The sequence below is a fragment of the Mercenaria mercenaria genome, chromosome 8 (assembly GCF_021730395.1).
Source record: "Mercenaria mercenaria strain notata chromosome 8, MADL_Memer_1, whole genome shotgun sequence".
Lineage (NCBI taxonomy): Eukaryota > Metazoa > Mollusca > Bivalvia > Venerida > Veneridae > Mercenaria > Mercenaria mercenaria.
In genome coordinates, this window is record NC_069368.1 from 77,361,087 (window position 1) to 77,381,824 (window position 20,738).

The 20,738-nt window shown below is 35.3% G+C and overlaps 1 protein-coding gene across 2 annotated transcripts in view; it reads right to left on the bottom strand.

The window, feature by feature from the left end:
* The window catches only part of LOC123566022 (tubulin polyglutamylase complex subunit 2-like), a 52,671-nt gene extending 33,088 nt beyond the window's left edge, over window positions 1–19,583 (bottom strand). Inside the window, exons 1-4 of one of the 2 annotated variants that reach the window (XM_045359844.2) lie at window positions 19,417–19,583; window positions 6,759–6,838; window positions 4,002–4,089; window positions 987–1,127 (exon numbers count right to left, since the gene is read on the bottom strand). In XM_045359844.2, coding sequence (XP_045215779.2) covers window positions 987–1,127; window positions 4,002–4,089; window positions 6,759–6,838; window positions 19,417–19,483 — 376 coding nt within the window. In that variant the 5' untranslated portion in view covers window positions 19,484–19,583. The remainder of the gene's footprint in view (window positions 1–986; window positions 1,128–4,001; window positions 4,090–6,758; window positions 6,839–19,416) is intronic. The other variant, XM_045359845.2, reaches the window with a different exon arrangement.
* Between the last annotated feature and the right edge of the window lie 1,155 nt (window positions 19,584–20,738).

A 20,738-nucleotide genomic window follows, 5' to 3' on the forward strand; every position in this document is an offset into this window, starting at 1 on the left:
GAGTTATGTTTCTTGACGTACAACGTCTGCTTATGATGGTGAAAAACTGTTGCAAGTTTTAAAGCAATAGCTTTGATAGTTTATGAGAAAAGCTGACTTAAACATAATACTCAACCAAGACAACTGATTTTCTAAGTCCAAAAGGGGCAATAATTCTTGCAAAAAGCAGGATGGAGTTATGTTTTTTGATGTACAGGGTCAGCTTATGATGGTGAACAAGTGTTGCAAATTTCAAAGCAATAGCTTTGATAGTTTAAGAGAAAAAGTTGACCTAAATATAAAACTTAACCAAGAAATCTGATATTTTCTAAGTCCAAAAGGGGCCATAAATCTTGCAAAAAGCAGGAAGGAGTTATGTTTCTAGCTGTACAGGGTCACCTTATGATGGTGAACAAGTGTTGCAAGTTTTAAAGCAATAGCTTTGATAGTTTAGGAGAAAAGCTGACCTAAACATAAAACTTAACCAAGAAAACTGATTTTCTAAGTCCAAAAGAAGCAATAATTCTTCCAAAAAGCAGGATGGAGTTATGTTTCTTGATGTACAGGGTCAGCTTATGATGGTGAACAAGTGTTGCATGTTTCAAAGCAATAGCTTTGATAGTTTAGGAGAAAAGCTGACCTAAACATAAAACTTAACCAAGAAATCTGATATTTTCTATGTACAAAAGGGGCCATAAATCTTCCAAAAAGCAGGATGGAGTTATGTTTCTTGCTGTACAGGGTCAGCTTTTGATGGTGAACAAGTGTTGCAAGTTTCAAAGCAATAGCTTTGATAGTTTAGGAGAAAAGATGACCTAAACATAAAACTTAACCAGGCAACGCCGACGCCGATCAAGTGATGACAATAACTCATTTTTTTTTTTTTTTAAAAATCAGATGAGCTAAAAATGGCCTTAACTCAGCCAACCTCCACTTAACCCACACATATCTTACATACACATCACAAAACTCTCCTGCTCCAAAACCACTACACAGAAAAAGAATACCTGAAGTTTCATCCTCAGCATCAGAATCAGCATCAAGGTCAGCTAAACTAGGATTGACTAAAGTATTGTTTGCTGGCCCACCAAACTTCATCATCTTGCTTACACTGTTGAGATACATACGTCCAACTGGAACTGGTCCATCTGAAAGAGAACAATAATTATCAATGTGTCATACTTCTTATCGACCTTGATCTAATACTTATTGAAGAGTACTGATTCTTGCATACCAGACTGTGGGTTTTCTGGTGATTTCTCTGGTGCTTGAAAACTCCATCTTACACCGGGGGACGCAAGAGAAGTCTTGTGCTTTAAAAAAAACAAAAGCCTGAAAATTACATTCTAAGGCCTGAAATTTCCGTTTTCAATAGAGCTATATAGGGAAACTCTGGGAGTCAAAAGCCTGAAATCAGGACCAGTCAGGCCTGATAAAGTAAAATAAATTATGACTGCACATACATAATTGTAGTGGGTTTGCGACCAGTATGGATCCAGACCAGCCTGCGCATCTGCGCAGTCTGGTCAGGATCCATGCTGTTCGCTAACAGTTTCTCCAATTCCAATAGGCTTTAAAAGCGAACAGCATGGATCCTGACCAGACTGCGCAGATGCGCAGGCTGGTCTGGATCTATGCTGGTCGCAAACCCACTATGTTGGTTTTCTCATGGCACGGCTCATATACTAAAGAATTCTAGAAGCTTTGATTTTACAAAAATGAGCTAATGGCATATTGTGAATTAACTGAATTTTGCTGGCATAAATTTTGCGATTTTGACTAAAACAGCTTTTCGGTGAAAACATTTAGAGGGTTAAATGGAAAACTGTCTTATTTTGTTTTTGTTTGTTTTAACTTCTCACCGACACATTTATTGGTCAAATGGTGACTTTCCAGCTTTGACGGTGGAGGAAGACGTCAAGTGCCCCTAATTTCATCACGAGCAGGCTCTTGGGCAGAACCACCAACTATAAGCCAGCTGAATGGCTTCCTCACATGAAGAATTCATTGCCCAGAGTGAGGCTCACACCCACATCAATGAGGGGCAAGTGATTTAAAGTCAGTGACCCTAACCACTTGGCCATATAGACCCCTGGAAAACTGTCTTAACTCATATTATACGAAGACAGAGTTATGACAGGTTTCTGTTCAGCTTCCCTTACAGAAGCAAGCCTTTGTGGCGTACATGCTGCGTATTTGCTGTGTATATGCCACGAACACAGTAGTACGCCAGAGGAGTACATTTTACATACACCGCATGCCGCGTACATGCCGGGTACTGTTTCGACGAGTACACAGCATGTACGCAGGAGGTCACTAGTACACTTCAAGTACGCAGCACAGACTCTGAAAATTTAAGGAGTACACTGCATGTACGCAGGAGGGACTTGTACAAGAAAATAGTACACTGCATGTACACCGCAGATACTTTGAAAATTGTGCAGTACACTTCATATACGCGGGAAAGACTTGTACAATATCTTTTGGCATCTATACTTAGTTTTTTTTTTATAAGTTAAAGTCTGAAGTAAACTTCATATACGCGGGAGGGACTTGTTCATTTTCTTTTGGTGTTTATACTTTGAATTTTTTTAGGTAAAAGTCTGAAGTACACTTCATGCAGGAAGGATTTGTACATTTTTTTTTTTTTTTTGGAAGCAAGAACTTGATTTCCGAGTAACTTTTATCTTAATGGCAGAGAATAGTTCAGATTACCGGTATTCTGAACAATGAAAATTTGCCAAACTATTTGCAATGTTCATTTTTGAAGCTTACATCTTAGTGATTTCTGAGCTGCACCTTGCATGCAGTGTAAAAATATATTCTGTTTCATTTTGAATTAATCCTGGAGCTTTCTAACTTGGATAATTGAAAAGCCTTATTTGAGCTTCGTTGCATTACATTTTGTAATACATGAAATAATTACCAAGATAATGCATCAACAGCGCCCAAATGAGAAGAATTAACAGCTCTCACTGTTATTTGAATACTCTTAAGCAAAACACCATTCTATCATGTTTTATAAAGGCTTTAATGCTCATTATGTTTACTCATTAAGGCCTCACCAAATTAAAAAGTTGTTCATCGGATTTGCCGCTCGTATATTTTCAGAACGTTTTTGGCTAATTGCGCTCGCTCCATTGGAAAAAATCAAAATATATAATTCCAGTCCTAGATTGTTCTCAGATGGATTTTAATCAAAATAAATACATACTACGCACACATCGTCTATAATAAATCATAACACTTATATTTAGTTGCATTAAAGTTGTTTCCCCTTGATGCAATTACGCCATTTTCTTCAAATGTTTACCAAATTACAAAATTATATGCTACAAAAATTGATTTATTTTATTGAAAAGTGGATGAAGAAAAGCATACTAATTTATTTGATAACATCAATCTACATTACTTTTGTAAGGGTAAATACTTATTGATGCTTGTCACTTATCTTTTTTCTGTTTTTTTCTGTCCAAATGATCAGCATTTGCATAAGAAAGTTGGTGGGGTAAAGAATTTACATTATCACAGCAGTTTCGCCACAAGAGTACACAGCATGTATGCAGCAGGAGTACACAGCATGTATGCCGCAGGACTAGGGCCAGGAGTACACAGCATGTACGCCGCAGGACTACACAGCATGTACGCCGCAGGGGTAGTACACCGCAGGCTCATTTGCATGTGAAAAGTGTATGTGCCGTGTACATGCTGTGTACTATTTCCCGCATACTAAATTCCTCCAGCGTACATCCTGTGTACTATGTAGTTCACAGCATGTACGCAGCAAGTAGTACGCGGCAGAGCTCATTTGCATGTCAAAAGTGTACTACAAACGTACTATCGGTGTATGTGCGGTGTATATCCTGTGTACTATTTAAAGCCCTTGATTTCAGTACACATCATGTACGCATCATATATGCTGTATGTACACAGCAAGAGTACGCAGCAGGCCTTTTTCTTCTGTAAGGGTTTTCATGTGTGAATTCTACTGACTTCAAGTATCAACCATGATAATCACTTACTTTCAATTTTAACACACCATGTCAACAAAAAACCATCAGATGTCAAATAGAAGCTCTTCAAATCTTCAGGTAAAAACACAGTATTTTTCTGTAAAACAGTATTTGATACACATTATTATAAATAACAAATAAATGCAACATAAAATTTCTTCAGGCAGAAACAACAGTTACATCTTTCTGTTTCAAAACAAAGTTTTATACATTAAAAAGTAGTTTCAGGGAAAGAGGCAGTATGTTTCTGTAAAGCAAAATTGACATAATCGTCAGGCAAAAACACAATTGTAATATCCCCTGTGTATAAATTTCAGACCAGTATATAATGTGGAATTTTGTATACAGCTAAATAGTTCGTTGCATAATCTGAACTTGGTTCTTTTGTTGTAAAGTTGGATTTTTACAACATAATGTTACATAATACATAGTTTCAGTATTGCATAATATTATCTAACAGTCTAATATTTTATCATAAATGTTTGTATTTACAAATAGTATGGTATTTTAAGATTTGAAAGCATAGACATTTAGCTAGTCTATTAAGGGCATTCAGCTAGTCTATTAAAGACTGCTGATTTATCTATGTAGATCATTCTTCATGCACATTCACACAGTTCAGAATATTCATTTGATACTTTATTATTGCTTATTTACTTCATAGTCATCAGTACTTTCAGTTTATCTTTACTGTAACAAACTGCATTTGATATCATTACATACATGTATTTTCACTTTGTATTTCCATCAGCTATTTTTAGTAAGACCAGTTATGAAAGAACTTTGAGCTATTTTTAGATTAAAGACAAAGAGCTTACATAAACATTGTCAAGGTCATAGCTGATATGTAAGATAAATGTTGAATGGCTTATCAGAAAAATGCTGACCAATCAGAATGTACTTTACATCCTTCATGGTTGAATGCATTCTGGAAGAGTTTACCTCAGTAGAATTTCAGAGCCATTCCTTCACTCTGTAAGGAATTTTTGGACCGACAACATCTTAAAAACTCTCTTAGGGTTTAGTAATTAATAATTAATTAATTTTGTATTTATTTTTGGCTATATATTTAACCTAAGAGTTTTACTAAATTTATTGTAACTTTTCTCTAAATTAGTAAGTAATTTTCTTTAATTAAGTAACTTAAATTCTATTGTCTTAACAGCAATTGTTTTAGATTTTCATCTTTAAATACTACAGCAAATATTTATAATTAATTTACATTGCTGTTAATTTTGGACAGAGTCATAAAAGTACAGTGTCACAAAATACATTTAGATACTTTAATAATACCATTTATTGAGATCATTATTTACTTTCTGATAGAACTTTAAAAACTTTATTCTTTTTATTCATTAAGCTGATTTGTCATCTTTATCAGTATTTTTGGCATTTTTCTAACTTGTATATTTAGATCACTTTGTAAAATATTAGTTTAGAAAGATAAGTAAAAATTTGGTTGGTTTTTAAATTTATTCAGCATTTGTGTTTTTATTTTCCCTTTCAAAGTAAAGGGTGGTGTCATCCTGACATGTCAGTTAATCTGACGTAATAATTTACTACTAGCAAACTGCTAGGCTAGACCACTGCTTCCAAGCAAACTATTAAACGAACGTATATGAACAGACTGTTAAAACAAGACAGCGGTTAAGTAAACTAAAATTTTTATTCCCCACAACACTTTCAATAGGTTTTATGACTGAAAGGCCTTGTGTTATGTTTCATTGTAGCCCAATTTGTTTCCTTATTGAACAAAGAAAATTGAAAACTGTGTGTTATTATGCAACAATTCAAGTTTCTGATGTCACAATTATTACATCATAGCATCAAATGGCATACCACACTGGTAAAGAAATCAAAAGAAAACAGCCAAATATTTATCAGATGTTGTCTAGATTGTATTTAAAAATCCTTGGTAACGTGTTAGATTCGAAATAACATAAAAATTATCTCAAAGAGTGATTTGCTCTGGAATAAAATCATTGTTTGTGGTTTAGATGCGTATTATTATATCACTAGGGATGCGCTCTTGTGACATAATTCCTTTGCATCTAAACTTCAAACAATGATTTGATTCAATGATAAATCACTGTTTGGATCTATTATTTCTTAAATCATGCAAGCAGCAATGGTTACTGAGATATGACCTTGCACTCAAAACTTAAAGCAAGGTGGGACGACAAAGTTAACAGCAATACTGACACCCATGTGAGAAGAATAGCTACTGAAGCGGAAAAGCAAATTGATGAAATGAGGCTAAAATGTATTTACAATAATATATGATGGAAATATGATTGATGTTGGACCAAAGATAAAACTAAATGAATCCTGCACAGAAAATTGCCAAAACCCTAAGTGTCAATATTTATAAGAAAATGAAATAAAGTTGTATTGTATATGGGTATCTTTTTCCCCTATAAAATTGCCTCCAAATAAGGAGGAAGTTCGAAAGTATGTTTCTTTTTCAATTCTGAACTTAAATTCCCAAACCTTGTTACCTCTTGGGGGTGTTTTTTTGCTGTTTTACAATTTGTTTGCTACTTTGTAAACTCTTATGTGTATTTAGGTAAATAAATATCAGTTACTCCTGAACAAACACTAAAATGTCATCCCACATTTTCAAATACCGGTATTATTCTTTAAAAAAATCTTTGAAATTCTTTATTTTATTATATTTTTTTTAAGATTTTCCTATTTTAGACATATTTCACAAAGGCTATTATTTTCACAATTCAACAAGTGTTTGTAACTGGGATCGCAACAAACCTGTTCCCAGGCCAATATGCTTGGTCTATCTGCTGGTCTTCTGGGTTCCAACTCTAGCTTACACACACCTGTCTTGTTCTCTGAAATATAAGTCATGAATAATTTTAATGTCTAAACAAGAACAAGAGGGCCATGATGGCCCTACATCGCTCCCCTGTTATCTTTGCACTTGAGGACAAGAAGATCCTCAGTAAAATATTTAAGCCCAAAGGACAGGAACAACAAGGGGAAAGAAATTTAACCAAAAAGAAAAAACAATTTTAAGGTACAGATATGTCAAATGCACCTTAAAAAATTGGAGGTACCATCCAGTTGTACCACAGAAAAGTGGTCTCGGTTTTTCCCTACGGGCAATAATAAAAAAGTTCTAAAAAAAAAGCTATTTATAGTAACGAAAAAGGGAAGTAATTAAAAAAAAAATTTATTTGTAAGTGAACAAAAGAAGGCTCTGCCAAATAAATCTGTTGACATAAATGAAATTTCAGATCAGTATCTTCATTAGTTACGGAGATATACCCATTTTAATTTGAAATAAAGGGAGGTAATTTTACATAAAATCAGTCCATAGTCCAACTAATGACAACTGTGAAATTTCGAATAAGTCCTATAAGTACTTACTGATATAAATCCATTTTGATTACAATCAGGGGAGGTAATCAGATATAAAATAACTCTGGAACCTACGATTGGATCCGATTTGTCATGGAATCTAAGATTTATTGTTTCTGAAGATATTTTGGAAGTTTGTATCAAACAAAACAATAAATGAAGTCTCTATATGGTTGCAAAAGCCAAAATAGCAATTTTGGGCCTTTTTAAGGGGCCATAACTCTGGAACCCATGAAGGAATTTGGCCAGATCAAGAAAGGAACCAAGACTTGTTTGGGGATACAAGTTGTGTGCAAGTTTGGTTAAAAACAAATCATAAAGAAGCTGCTATTGTGCAGACAAGGTCAAAATAGCAAAATTTTTGGGCCTTTCAGGGGCCATTTAAATCTGGAACCCCTTTTGGGATTTTAGCCCGGGTTTAAGAAAGGAACTGAGATCTTATGGTGACACAAGTTTTTTGCAAGTTTGATTAAATTCAAATCATGAATGAAGTGCTATTGTGCGACAAGGCAAAATAGCAATTTTTGGGGCCCTTTTCAGGGGCCATAACTCTAAACCCCAAAAAGGAATCTTGCCTTAAGAAAGGAACCAAGATTTTATGGTGATACTACTGGTGCAATTTTGGTTAAAAAAAAATTTTTAAATAAGTGTATTGTGCGAAAAGGAAAAATAGCAAATTCTGGCCCTTCAGGGGCTTAACTCGGGAACCCAAAATGAAATCGGGCCGTTAAAGAAAGGAACCAAATCTTTTGGTGAACAATTTGTGTGCCTTTTTGGTAAAAATCAAATCTAAAAAAAAGTGAAATTGTGAGACAGGTCAAAATAGCTTTTTTTGGGCCCCTTTCAGGGCCATAATCTGAAACCCATAAAGGGTTTGGGCCCAGTTCAAGAAAGAAACCGGATTTATGGGATACAAGTTGTGTGAAATTTTGTAAAAAAAAAATCATAATGAAACCCTATCGTGCGGGCAAGAATTTTTACGGACGCACGGGGGGCCGGGCGAAGGGTGACACAAAAGCTACCTTGTCACTAGTGACAGGTAAGCTAAAAAGTCAAGATTGTATGAACTGCCCCCTTGGAAATTTTTATGGGGAAAAAAAAAAATGTCCCCCAAAAAGTGTTTTTTTAAATCACGAAAAATAAATGAAAGAAAATGGGCAATATGACATGCCACTTCATGGGAAAATAGTACCCAAATTCATTTCGGCCCCCTCACCCCTGATGGATAAAAGGTTTTTATTGTTTTTACCGAAATCGCCCAGGAGGGTAAAGATGCTGTTTTGATGTTGTTGCAATATTCAAATCCCGAAGAAAAAAAATAAACCCTAAAATTGTACATGTCCACTTCATGTTGATGATGTGTACCAAGTTCTCTTTCAATTGGATGGAAACTGTACAAGGAATCAAAAACAAAATGTTCTGATGTACTAATCCCCAATGATAACGCGATTCCCGCCGAAACGCGAGGACGAGTCTATTTCATGATAACTGATGAAATAATAATTCATAATGGTTACCCATTTACTTGACAATTAAATATTGGTATTTCTTTCATTTTAAATAGTTATTATGTATATGGCAACATAGCTCAGTTGGGTAAACTGCAGACAACATTTGGATATAAGTCGTTTTGTGGGTTCGAATCTTCATAAGAGTTTTTTTTTTCAGATTTGTTTTTTTTTTCTATTCGTTTTCATTTTTATTTCATTACTTTTGTTTCTTTCTTTCTTTCTTTGATGGTTTGAATTTGTATATATGTCTTTATATAACACAATAGCATGTTCATTATTTGCATGACTTGAGTGCATGCATTTAATCTATCATCTTTGATATATAATAAACTATTCTGATCTGCCATATCGGCTTTAGATACCTCTCTGTCGTATTGTCACAGAGCTCATGAAGGAAACCTAATTTTTATGCAAAAGTGAAATAAAAATTAATTCTCAATACTGAGTTTCGAACCCACACGGCAAAAGATCTGTTGACCATGGACATCATGCTTTACCACTGAGCTAATTTGTAATTTGAACAAAATCCGGAAATATTTAGATTGTAACATGCTAGAAAAATGCTGAATTCCCTATGTTATCGTTGGGGCATAGTAGTTGTAATATTTTAAAATAAAAAACAGTCATCACTAAAAACAAACATCTGACATTACAGTCTGAACAGTTTGCAAATAATCACTTCATGCTGATCATGTATACAAAGTTTCTTTTGGTTGGACAGAGTAGAAGTAGTTGAGTACACAATGTTCAGATGTAGTTGTGATATTTCAGACAAACAACAGCCAAATCTCAAAATAAATATTTGGATACGATTTTCTCAATAAAACATGTATGTCCACTTCATACTGAAGATACTAAGTTTCACTTCAATAGTTTGAAAACTGAAGTCGAGTACACAAGAAAGTGTGATGCTCAAACTGAAAACAGGACAGTTCAAACACGTTTTACCTCTCAGGTCTTTAACACTGGGGACATAAAAAAGGTTTACTCCAAAAACTGTAAGTGGACATAAAAGATAAGATTTACTTGACACAATTATTACAAGTAACTGTACAATTTAAGTAAACATGATAATTATTCATTTTCATGATCAGGAAGGATTACATTTATTAGGAGGGCAACAAAGTTAAGTGGTATTATGATGTATGTCTTTAACTTTTGAGCTTCATTCTATATTTAGGTACCATTAATTATTCTCTCAAAGTACACTGATTATGATGACAGCAATTAGACAGCCAGTGGTTAGTAACAGAGATCAGGCGGACGCATTGGTCAAGAGGGCTAAGACGCTTTCCTACAGAGGAGACGGCCTTGGGTTTAATTCCTGGCTACTCCCATTGCAGTGTGTCCTTGAGCAAGGCACTTTACCATGATTGCCTCAGTCGACCCAGCTGTAAATGGGTACCAGCAAATTCTAGCCAATGTCCTTGTCAACTTCACGTTGATCAAGTATACCGAGTTTATTTCAAATGGATGGACCAAAGAGCTATAAAAATAAATAGATCGGCAACTTGAAAGGCATATAGAGCAAATCTCGGCAACATCACGTGGGAACTGAAAGAGATCTCATTTTACCGGTGTATGAAACAGACAGCAGAAGGATAAAAATTTGTGTTGAGAAAAACTTTCTATCAGATCGTTTTGTTTATAATGATAATGGTGTTTTTTTAATGTTATTAGTATTTTCTACACAGGGAAGGAACGAATTTATGATTGGAAGTCTGAGAAATCAACAGTTGTCATTTGAAAATTGGACCCGATTCAGTTTATTAAGTGCCGGCCGTACTGCCAGTGTAATACTTTGATAATTAAGCATCTGTTGATTTGATCATCATTGATCAAGTCGGCAAATATGCTTCAATAGGAGAGATCGCCGTGACGTCACACATTAACATCTGTTTATCTGGTGGTGGGCAAAACAAATGTTTTTAAATCGTCTGTGAATGGCATCGGAATTTTTTATTTTTAATAACTTTTTCGCTCATTTATGGATTTTCAAAATTCAAAAAGTTTTGAAATACTTACCATTTTCACATTTTCGAATTCAAGTATCTTTTTAAAAAGAATAACCGTTTTAAATGACATATAAGATTAATAGTGGTGGAGTGATGTTCAAATTTTTTAGAAAAACACGTACTGTAAGTTATGCGTTCATAATTAATCTATTTTATTTCGAAATAATAATTAAAAGGTATTCATAAATTGCTTGTTTTATAACCTTTCCATTGATTAAAAAATTATTGATATCATTTGTGTTTTAAGAAAGTTTAGGCCGTTAGAAAAACATCACTGTTAAAAAAAAAACATGGACGTCTCATCAGTTCTAAAAATAGAAAATACAACAGATTTGTATATAAACACAATCTCTCCTATAAGATAACGCACTGACACAAGCTTATGCCAGATTATCTCCTGTTGCCATTCTGTGTATTTTATACTTCTTTGGATGGACTGATGGATACCATACTCCATAGGTGGATTTTAGGAGAGGCAGTGGCTAGCGAAACGGAATCGGTTCCCTAGACTCCAGACTTATTCGTCCGGAACCGGTTCTCTAGCCAAAGTACTGGGCATAGGCTAGGGAACCGGAATTTTTTTTCTATGCATATAGCTGGCTGCCGAAATTCACATTGTTTCTTTTGATTAATATCATGCATGTTATTATCTTAACTAATTTAACCATTTCAGCAAGCAATACCCTTGCCTTTATCTGCATTTACCGGCGTTTATGGTGTCTTCAAAAGTGCACTCGCCGCATACTGTCCGCCATATTGGATTGATATAAACTATAGTACGAATGATTGCGGGAATCATTATCGGCATCGTCGTATCGGCGAGGTACACTTTTATAATGGCATTGAAAGTTTCAATAACAGTATTTACGTGGTAGAATGTTCGTTTCCTGCTGGAAGAAAAATATGGTATATGTTACTGATTTTAACAACGTGAGTGAAAAATACTTTGCCGTCTTTAAATGTACATGTACTATGTTAAAGTAATTAAAATGTAAAATCTATTGTTTTTTATATATTCATTACATGTTTACGGATATATTAAATAATTTTAATTGCCATTAACGATTCCGGCTAATTATTTGATCAATTTAATTACGGCCTTTAATTATTGGTTTGTAACACCTCGGTATTTCACGTGTATCATGTTTTTTATTGGATTAAAGTTGCAAGTGATTAGCAAATTGGAAAATAGTGGTGATCAATACTTATTAACAGAAATTACTTAATTTGTTTTAATTGATTCTTTGATCGTATTGTACCTTTAATTTTAAAAAGGTCGGCACGTGTTGGAACTTAATGTTGTTTGGTTGGAGTTTTTCATGTTATTCATGGTCTGGAATGTGAACTTCTGCTTTCCCGGGCTATATAAGCTGAATGTTTTTTAGACGAAAATGTCATTTGAAGTTAAATCACAATGGCTTCTGTGTCATTCTCTGTTGGAGATACATTCTCTTCATTCAAAGAGTTTGCAAGTAAAATTGAGGAGTATCAGAAAGTGAAATGTGTTCAGTTATACAGACGTGATTCGCGTACGATAGAAAAATCTGCAGGTCGTTTCCCAAATAAATCATTTAATCCGGACATTAAGTACACAAACATTACGTACAGTTGCATTCATGGTGGTAGGAGTTTCAAAAGCCGGAGCAGTGGGAAGCCAGAAAACAGGTAAGTTTGTATATGTTCTATGGCAGACCTAAAATTTGTGATACATTTATGATTTCCCCCAACAAAATGATATCTGCCTGTCGGAAGTTCATGTAATCATGTTATCATAATTATACTGACTTTATGTTTAATCCCCATATTGTATAATTACTTGGGTGTAATAAAGACCATGTTCTGTTCTGTTCCTAAATTCTATGTGCCAACATTTTATACTTACAGCTTCTTTTTGTTGTGGGCCTACTCTTGTAAATGCGTGGCTCTGGGGCTGTGATTTTGGTGCTCTGTGCTTCCGAGAAATCTATCCTTACCTATTATCTTTTGGCTTATCTTTTGTTACTATGCGTCGAATGCTGATTCTCTGAAATATCATTTACGTAGTTCCCACAGGGATGATAAGCATAATTGAATTATACTGTCGTTAAGTATGCCTTAATAATTATATTTATTATAACATAATCACTTTTACTGGATATGATTTTGCATATAAATGGAAGCATAAACTCTAAGATCACTATTAGGTTCTAGGGGAGGTAAGTGATTGTATTGCCACATGCTACAATTTGTATACGGCTTGTATACCGAGACAGCATACACGTTAAAATATATTTACAATAGAAATCATGATATTTCTTGTAGTAAACAAGTCGTTTTAGAAACATGATGATGAATATTGGAAGTGTTATTGTAAAGGCACCTATTGTAAAAGGTGTTTTTTCTCAAGATTTTCAGATATAGACAACCGCCCTATCAGTACTACTGCGCTTTGATTTATTTCTGTTATACTTTGTTCCAAGAGTGCCTAAAACTCTGACGCATTTGTAGTCTGCTATTAAAGCTCTTGGTTGCATTATTTGCTTCAATTCAAGTGTGTCAGTCAGTGAAATAATCTTACATTAAGACATTTCGTTGGACAGCCATTTTCCCTAAATCATCTTATTTTCAGCGTGTAGACTACGACAAGATGCAAAACCTATATTACTTCAGAAATGAACCGAATGTGACGCTGTAAACAGCTACTTTGACAATTCCTGGCATCCAATTAGGCATGAATGGGTGATAGGTCTCTCATCAGAACACTGTCTTGGCAACCAGACCAATAACAGACTTGAAAGCCTAAACCAGAAGCTGAAACAAGTAATTTTGAAACATTCCAAACTAAATGTCTTTGCAACAGACTTCGTAGCGTTCCTCGGAACACACCGTACAGAAATCGACGGAAAACTGTCAAGAGCTGCTGTGAAAGTCCCAGTACTACAATCTGAAGACAATGACCGTGCTAAGTACAGACACCCCTTACAGAAGCAAGCCTTTGTGGCGTACATGCTGCGTATTTGCTGTGTATATGCCATGAACACAGTAGTACGCCAGAGGAGTACATTTTACATACACCGCATGCCGCGTACATGCCGCGTACTGTTTCGACGAGTACACTGCATGTACGCAGGAGGTCACTAGTACACTTCAAGTACGCAGCACAGACTCTGAAAATTTAAGGAGTACACTGCATGTACGCAGGAGGGACTTGTACAAGAAAATAGTACACTGCATGTACACCGCAAATACTTTGAAAATTGTGCAGTACACTTCATATATGCGGGAAAGACTTGTACAATATCTTTTGGCATCTATACTTAGTTTTTTTTTTATAAGTTAAAGTCTGAAGTAAACTTCATATACGCGGGAGGGACTTGTTCATTTTCTTTTGGTGTTTATACTTTGAATTTTTTTAGGTAAAAGTCTGAAGTACACTTCATGCAGGAAGGATTTGTACATTTTTTTTTTTTTTTTGGAAGCAAGAACTTGATTTCCGAGTAACTTTTATCTTAATGGCATAGAATAGTTCAGATTACCGGTATTCTGAACAATGAAAATTTGCCAAACTATTTGCAATGTTCATTTTTGAAGCTTACATCTTAGTGATTTCTGAGCTGCACCTTGCATGCAGTGTAAAAATATATTCTGTTTCATTTTGAATTAATCCTGGAGCTTTCTAACTTGGATAATTGAAAAGCCTTATTTGAGCTTCGTTGCATTACATTTTGTAATACATGAAATAATTACCAAGATAATGCATCAACAGCGCCCAAATGAGAAGAATTAATAGCTCTCACTGTTATTTGAATACTCTTAAGCAAAACACCATTCTATCATGTTTTATAAAGGCTTTAATGCTCATTATGTTTACTCATTAAGGCCTCACCAAATTAAAAAGTTGTTCATCGGATTTGCCGCTCGTATATTTTCATAACGTTTTTGGCTAATTGCGCTCGCTCCATTGGAAAAAATCAAAATATATAATTCCAGTCCTAGATTGTTCTCAGATGGATTTTAATCAAAATAAATACATACTACGCACACATCGTCTATAATAAATCATAACACTTATATTTAGTTGCATTAAAGTTGTTTCCCCTTGATGCAGTTACGCCATTTTCTTCAAATGTTTACCAAATTACAAAATTACATGCTACAAAAATTGATTTATTTTATTGAAAAGTGGATGAAGAAAAGCATACTAATTTATTTGATAACATCAATCTACATTACTTTTGTAAGGGTAAATACTTATTGATGCTTGTCACTTATCTTTTTTCTGTTTTTTTCTGTCCAAATGATCAGCATTTGCATAAGAAAGTTGGTGGGGTAAAGAATTTACATTATCACAGCAGTTTCGCCACAAGAGTACACAGCATATATAACACTTATATTTAGTTGCATTAAAGTTGTTTCCCCTTGATGCAATTACGCCATTTTCTTCAAATGTTTACCAAATTACAAAATTACATGCTACAAAAATTGATTTATTTTATTGAAAAGTGGATGAAGAAAAGCATACTAATTTATTTGATAACATCAATCTACATTACTTTTGTAAGGGTAAATACTTATTGATGCTTGTCACTTATCTTTTTTCTGTTTTTTTCTGTCCAAATGATCAGCATTTGCATAAGAAAGTTGGTGGGGTAAAGAATTTACATTATCACAGCAGTTTCGCCACAAGAGTACACAGCATGTATGCAGCAGGAGTACACAGCATGTATGCCGCAGGACTAGGGCCAGGAGTACACAGCATGTACGCCGCAGGAGTACACAGCATGTACGCCGCAGGGGTAGTACACCGCAGGCTCATTTGCATTTGAAAAGTGTATGTGCCGTGTACATGCTGTGTACTATTTCCCGCATACTAAATTCCTCCAGCGTACATCCTGTGTACTATGTAGTTCACAGCATGTACGCAGCAAGTAGTACGCGGCAGAGCTCATTTGCATGTCAAAAGTGTACTACAAACGTACTATCGGTGTATGTGCGGTGTATATCCTGCATACTATTTAAAGCCCTTGATTTCAGTACACATCATGTACGCATCATATATGCTGTATGTACACAGCAAGAGTACGCAGCAGGCCTTTTTCTTCTGTAAGGGACCTTCTTACATAGTATGCGTACCGTCTTATAGAAAAACAGCTAGACAAGTCGGAAAAGGAGAATACAGACACATACACTGAAGACTCTTACAAGTACAATGTTTCCACTGACAAATGTATGTGCCCCTTCCACGTTCAGTTCCTGCTTCCATGTTGTCATGTCCTTGCACTTCGGAGAAGTGAACATGAAAGTATGTTCGACGCAGCTCTTGTACCTGAGAGGTGGACAAAAGCCTACTATCTGAAAGGAATGAACACGACTCTGCAACCAACAGAGGTTCTTACATCCAAATTGGCTAACAAATCGAAACCAAAGTCACAGCAGCAAAAGTATAGGGCAGCGTTTCAAATATGATAAAAATTAGCATCGAGTGTAGCAGAATCAACGGGAAATGAATATAACGTGAAATTAAATCAACTCCAGGCACTTTTAGAGTCATGGGAACGAGGTGAAGACGTAATTCTTGATATCATACATGACGAAAATCTACCAGAACCATTACCTTCTACTAGTGAAGAACCCTGTGAACCTATAGACACTGCCCCTACTCATCAGGGCTTTTTTCTGCTATAAATCTACCTCCTGTAAAAGGAGGTAATCCCAATGCAACAAAATATGTTTTTTTCCCAAAGTTGAATTTAAAATTCCCAAATGATTATACCTTTTAGGGTTTTTGCTGTTTTAAGATAGTTATGCTGATTTGTATGTATATTCAGGTAAATTATCATATTGTTGAACAATTACTGAAATGCAATTCATCAATATTTCACACAAAAACACATTTATGTAGATTTTGGTAATTTGCAAATTGTCCCAATTAAGACAATTTCTGAGAGCATTTTCCCAATTCCACCGGTGTCGGTGGCATTCCCAAATTGATTAAAAAAAGGCCTGCTCATACTGACACAATCAATGAAAATGCCACATCAAACAGCCCAGAGACCATTTTAGTTCCACAAGCTGGTGAATACATGGATTCTGAAGTATGCAACAGCCATTCTGAAGAAGAACTAAATGCTTATAGTGATAAACAGTCCGAAAATACACCCAACTGCCCTATTCCTCCAAACAACCCAATCAGTCCACAGCGTCCTTTGGTTGCACAAACGGGCGAAAGCATGGACGACGAAGCAAGCAACAGCCATCCTGAAGAGAAACTAACTGCAGACGATTGCCCTACTCCTTCGAACAATCTTAGTGATAATGCTATACCAAACAGCCCACAACACCCTTTAGTTCCACAAGCTGGAGAAAGATTATGGACGAAAATACAGACGATGACCCCACTCCTACAAAGAACATTGATGATCAGGCCACAACAAACAGTACAGAGCCCCATATCGTTGCACAAGCCGGCGGTACCAAGGACGCTCAATGTGCTAGGGAAACCGGGGAGTGCACAACATTTGAGGGGACGGTCAGTGTTTCAGTTGCAGAAGTAACATTACCAGCAAACATCAGAAGAACAGGTCGCCCGAAAGGGTCTGATCAAACTGTCATTGGATTACCAAAGAAACGTCTGAAATTAAATAAAAAGACAAAAGGTGCACAGTCATTAGACAACTTGCCGGACAACAAAAAGGCAAAGATAATTCTTTCCTGGTTTACAGACGAAGATATCATTGAACAGCATATGAAGAACGAAACCAAAATCCCTGAAGAAGCCATAGAATGTGACCCAAATAAAGTTTTTCTTGGTGCTACAGACGTTCCCTTGGATTTAAGTAAGAGGTACCTAGACGAGGAGGCGTGGTCCCAGTTACAGGCTACCGTTAAACAACTTGATGAATCTAACAGACAGTGGCTGTGCAAAGTCTGCCAACAAGAATTACTTACAAGATGTGTGGGATGTGACAGTTGCCTGAACTGGTTTCACTACCACTGTGCTGGCATAAGTAATTCACCGAAAGCACAAAACTGGTCACATACTTTACATCGTAAAAATAAGGGCAATTAAATGTCAGTTACAATCTCCGAAAGCGCCCATATGTGTACATATTTGTTTGCATGCATGTGCTAGTATATACTGAAAGGAAAACGAATTGTTCATGAATTAAGTTCAAAATCTAAATTTAAAGAATATATATTCCTTGAATTTGTTTATTCTTCTTGGCCTTTCTTCTTTAGTATGCCATACCATTTACCACTGGCTCTTAACATTACATAAAAATATAACAATTAACAAACGCGTTTCATTTCCCTTTCAGTATGATATTTAACTTGGTGCTAAAAGTTTTAGTAAGTGTATTGTACAAAAAAAAAAAAAAAAAAAAAACCACTAAAGAGTTCGTAAAATATAAGGGTAGAATATAATAATATGAATTAACATTTTGCCATTAACTTTTGAAATATTAGCGGTCTTCCTTCTGAAATTTAGGTAGGACTGGAATATACTTCATAATCGGCTAATTCGTTTCCGAATTTCAATAATTCAATAATTTCTATTGAAACTAAACTATTAGCACCCGGTTAAAAAAAAGAAAAAAAAAGAAAGAAAAAAAAAAAGAAAAAAAAGAAAGAAAGAAAAAAAAAGAAAAGAAAAATAATAAGATTTTACATGTATATACATACACATAAATCATCTTTAATGTATGGAGCCTTGATGTATTTTAAACAAACTTATATACTTTTTTGTATACAAGTCTGTGATAGTGAAGGCATAATAAAAGCAAAAAAGGGGAAAAATCCGGGTTTGCGGGTTATGTAATTACATTTAGACGTTCAGGGAAGGGGGAGGGAAGGGCCATGGTAAGAGCGCCTCCTTGTGGTGTGGCCTGGATGTGACAGGAAGAATCATTTACAGTCTTAATTACACTCTATTTTCGTCCTTTCTATCCATTCGTATGAAGATTCATCCTGTCATAACTGAACGCTCTATGTTCCGTTAATACTACTGCTACTAACTTACTAATTGACATTCTATGTTCCGTTAATACTACTGCTACTAACTTACTAATTGACATTTTACCATAACTAGCTATTACCTATCATAATACTTATAACTGTTACAGCGTAATAATTTAACTATTTCCGCCAATTTTAATATTGTAGGCTTTATTTCGGCTTGCTCTAATGCCGATAACGATTTTCGCTATCATTCGGACTAGTTTATATTGATCCAATATGGCGGACAGTATGCGGCGAGTGCGCGTTTGAAGATGCAGGAAAATACAGATAAATGCAAGGATATTGCTTGCTGAAATGGTTAAATAAGTTAAGATAATAACATGCATGATATTTTTCAAAAGAAACAAAGTGAATTTCGGCAGTTATATACATAGAAAAAAATTCCAGTTCCCTAGCCTATGCCCAGAACTTTGGCTAGAGAACCGGTTCCGGACGAATAAGGCTGGAGTCTAGGGAACCGATTCCGGTTCGCTAGCCACTGCTTTTAGGAGACTGATGGACCGATATATAAATTGTATTATTTACCTAAGTATTTCAAAACTCCGACATTCATTTGTTCAAAGAGGCTTTTTGTTTTCGACGGTTCCTCCATCTCAAGTTTTTTCTCTTTCGACACGAAATTAATTTGCAAACAATTTTCATTTCAGAAACATTTCCACATCGCGTCGTTAGTAATCACCTCCTTTACAAAGAGTATTTAGAGAAGACTAAAACCCGGAATCGGGTTCCGGAATCCGGGATACGGGACTTTATACTTGAATGTAGTTATATAACACACAAAATGGCTGTTCTTTATTCTATATAAAAATGGCATATTCCAAATGGCTGCAGCACACATCAGGGCCCATTTTAAATGTCTGTAACTTACACACACCCTATTACCTGATGTCCACCACGCCGAGGGATGCGGCTGCCACAGATGTAGGAAATCAATAACGGTGAATAGTGGTGTTAGTTTTTTTAGCTGTATTTTTTCATTTCGACTTTCCATGAAGATATTCTGGTGCAGGCATATGTGTAAATGCCTAAACATATTATATGATTAATCCTGGTCGCCAACTTTGCGAAATAAAGAAGTATTCGGCTGTTTAAATTGGACGTTTATTAAAATTGATGCGAAAATCATATTCAACGGCCCAATTCGAAGTGTTTACAAAATAATTTGATCGGGTTTACCTCACACGTCAAACGTTCAATCATCTGGGGATAATCCTGGCAAGTTTCAAGTCTGTCCGTACGTCTACACCGACGTTATGACCCTCCAAAGGGACCCGGGTATAGTCACGTATGATAAACTTTACCGCAGAGGGCATTTTTAAATGATGCCCATTCCGCCGAGGAGTCAAAATATAGGATATCGTTTACGACAGAGGGGAATTTTGTGTAAAAATGTCTATTTTGGCTGTTTGTTTTGCTTTTGAGACCTGGGAGGTCATGGAATTATTTGCAGTATGCATTGTTTATACTTGTGTTTAATAATGGGCGATTTTCAATGGCGAACACTGCTGTAACACGGTGGTAATCAGTCTAGATTGAACTTCTATCTATCTCCGACGTTGTTTTGCTACTATAAGTCTTCGTTTTGTAAACTCATTTTTGTTTCAATTTCTTTTATGATGAAATATACAGAAATAATGATATCGTAAGTCCTGATGGTATCGGTACTTGCGTTCTTGCTGGATTCAGTGTTGAATTTACGGTTTATATTAAATGATAAATCGTTTTGCATTCAGTCTAGATTATATATATATATATATATATATATATATATATATATATATATATATATCCTACATTGCATACAATCTGATACTGTACATGTATAGAGTTGTTTTGCCACTGAAAGT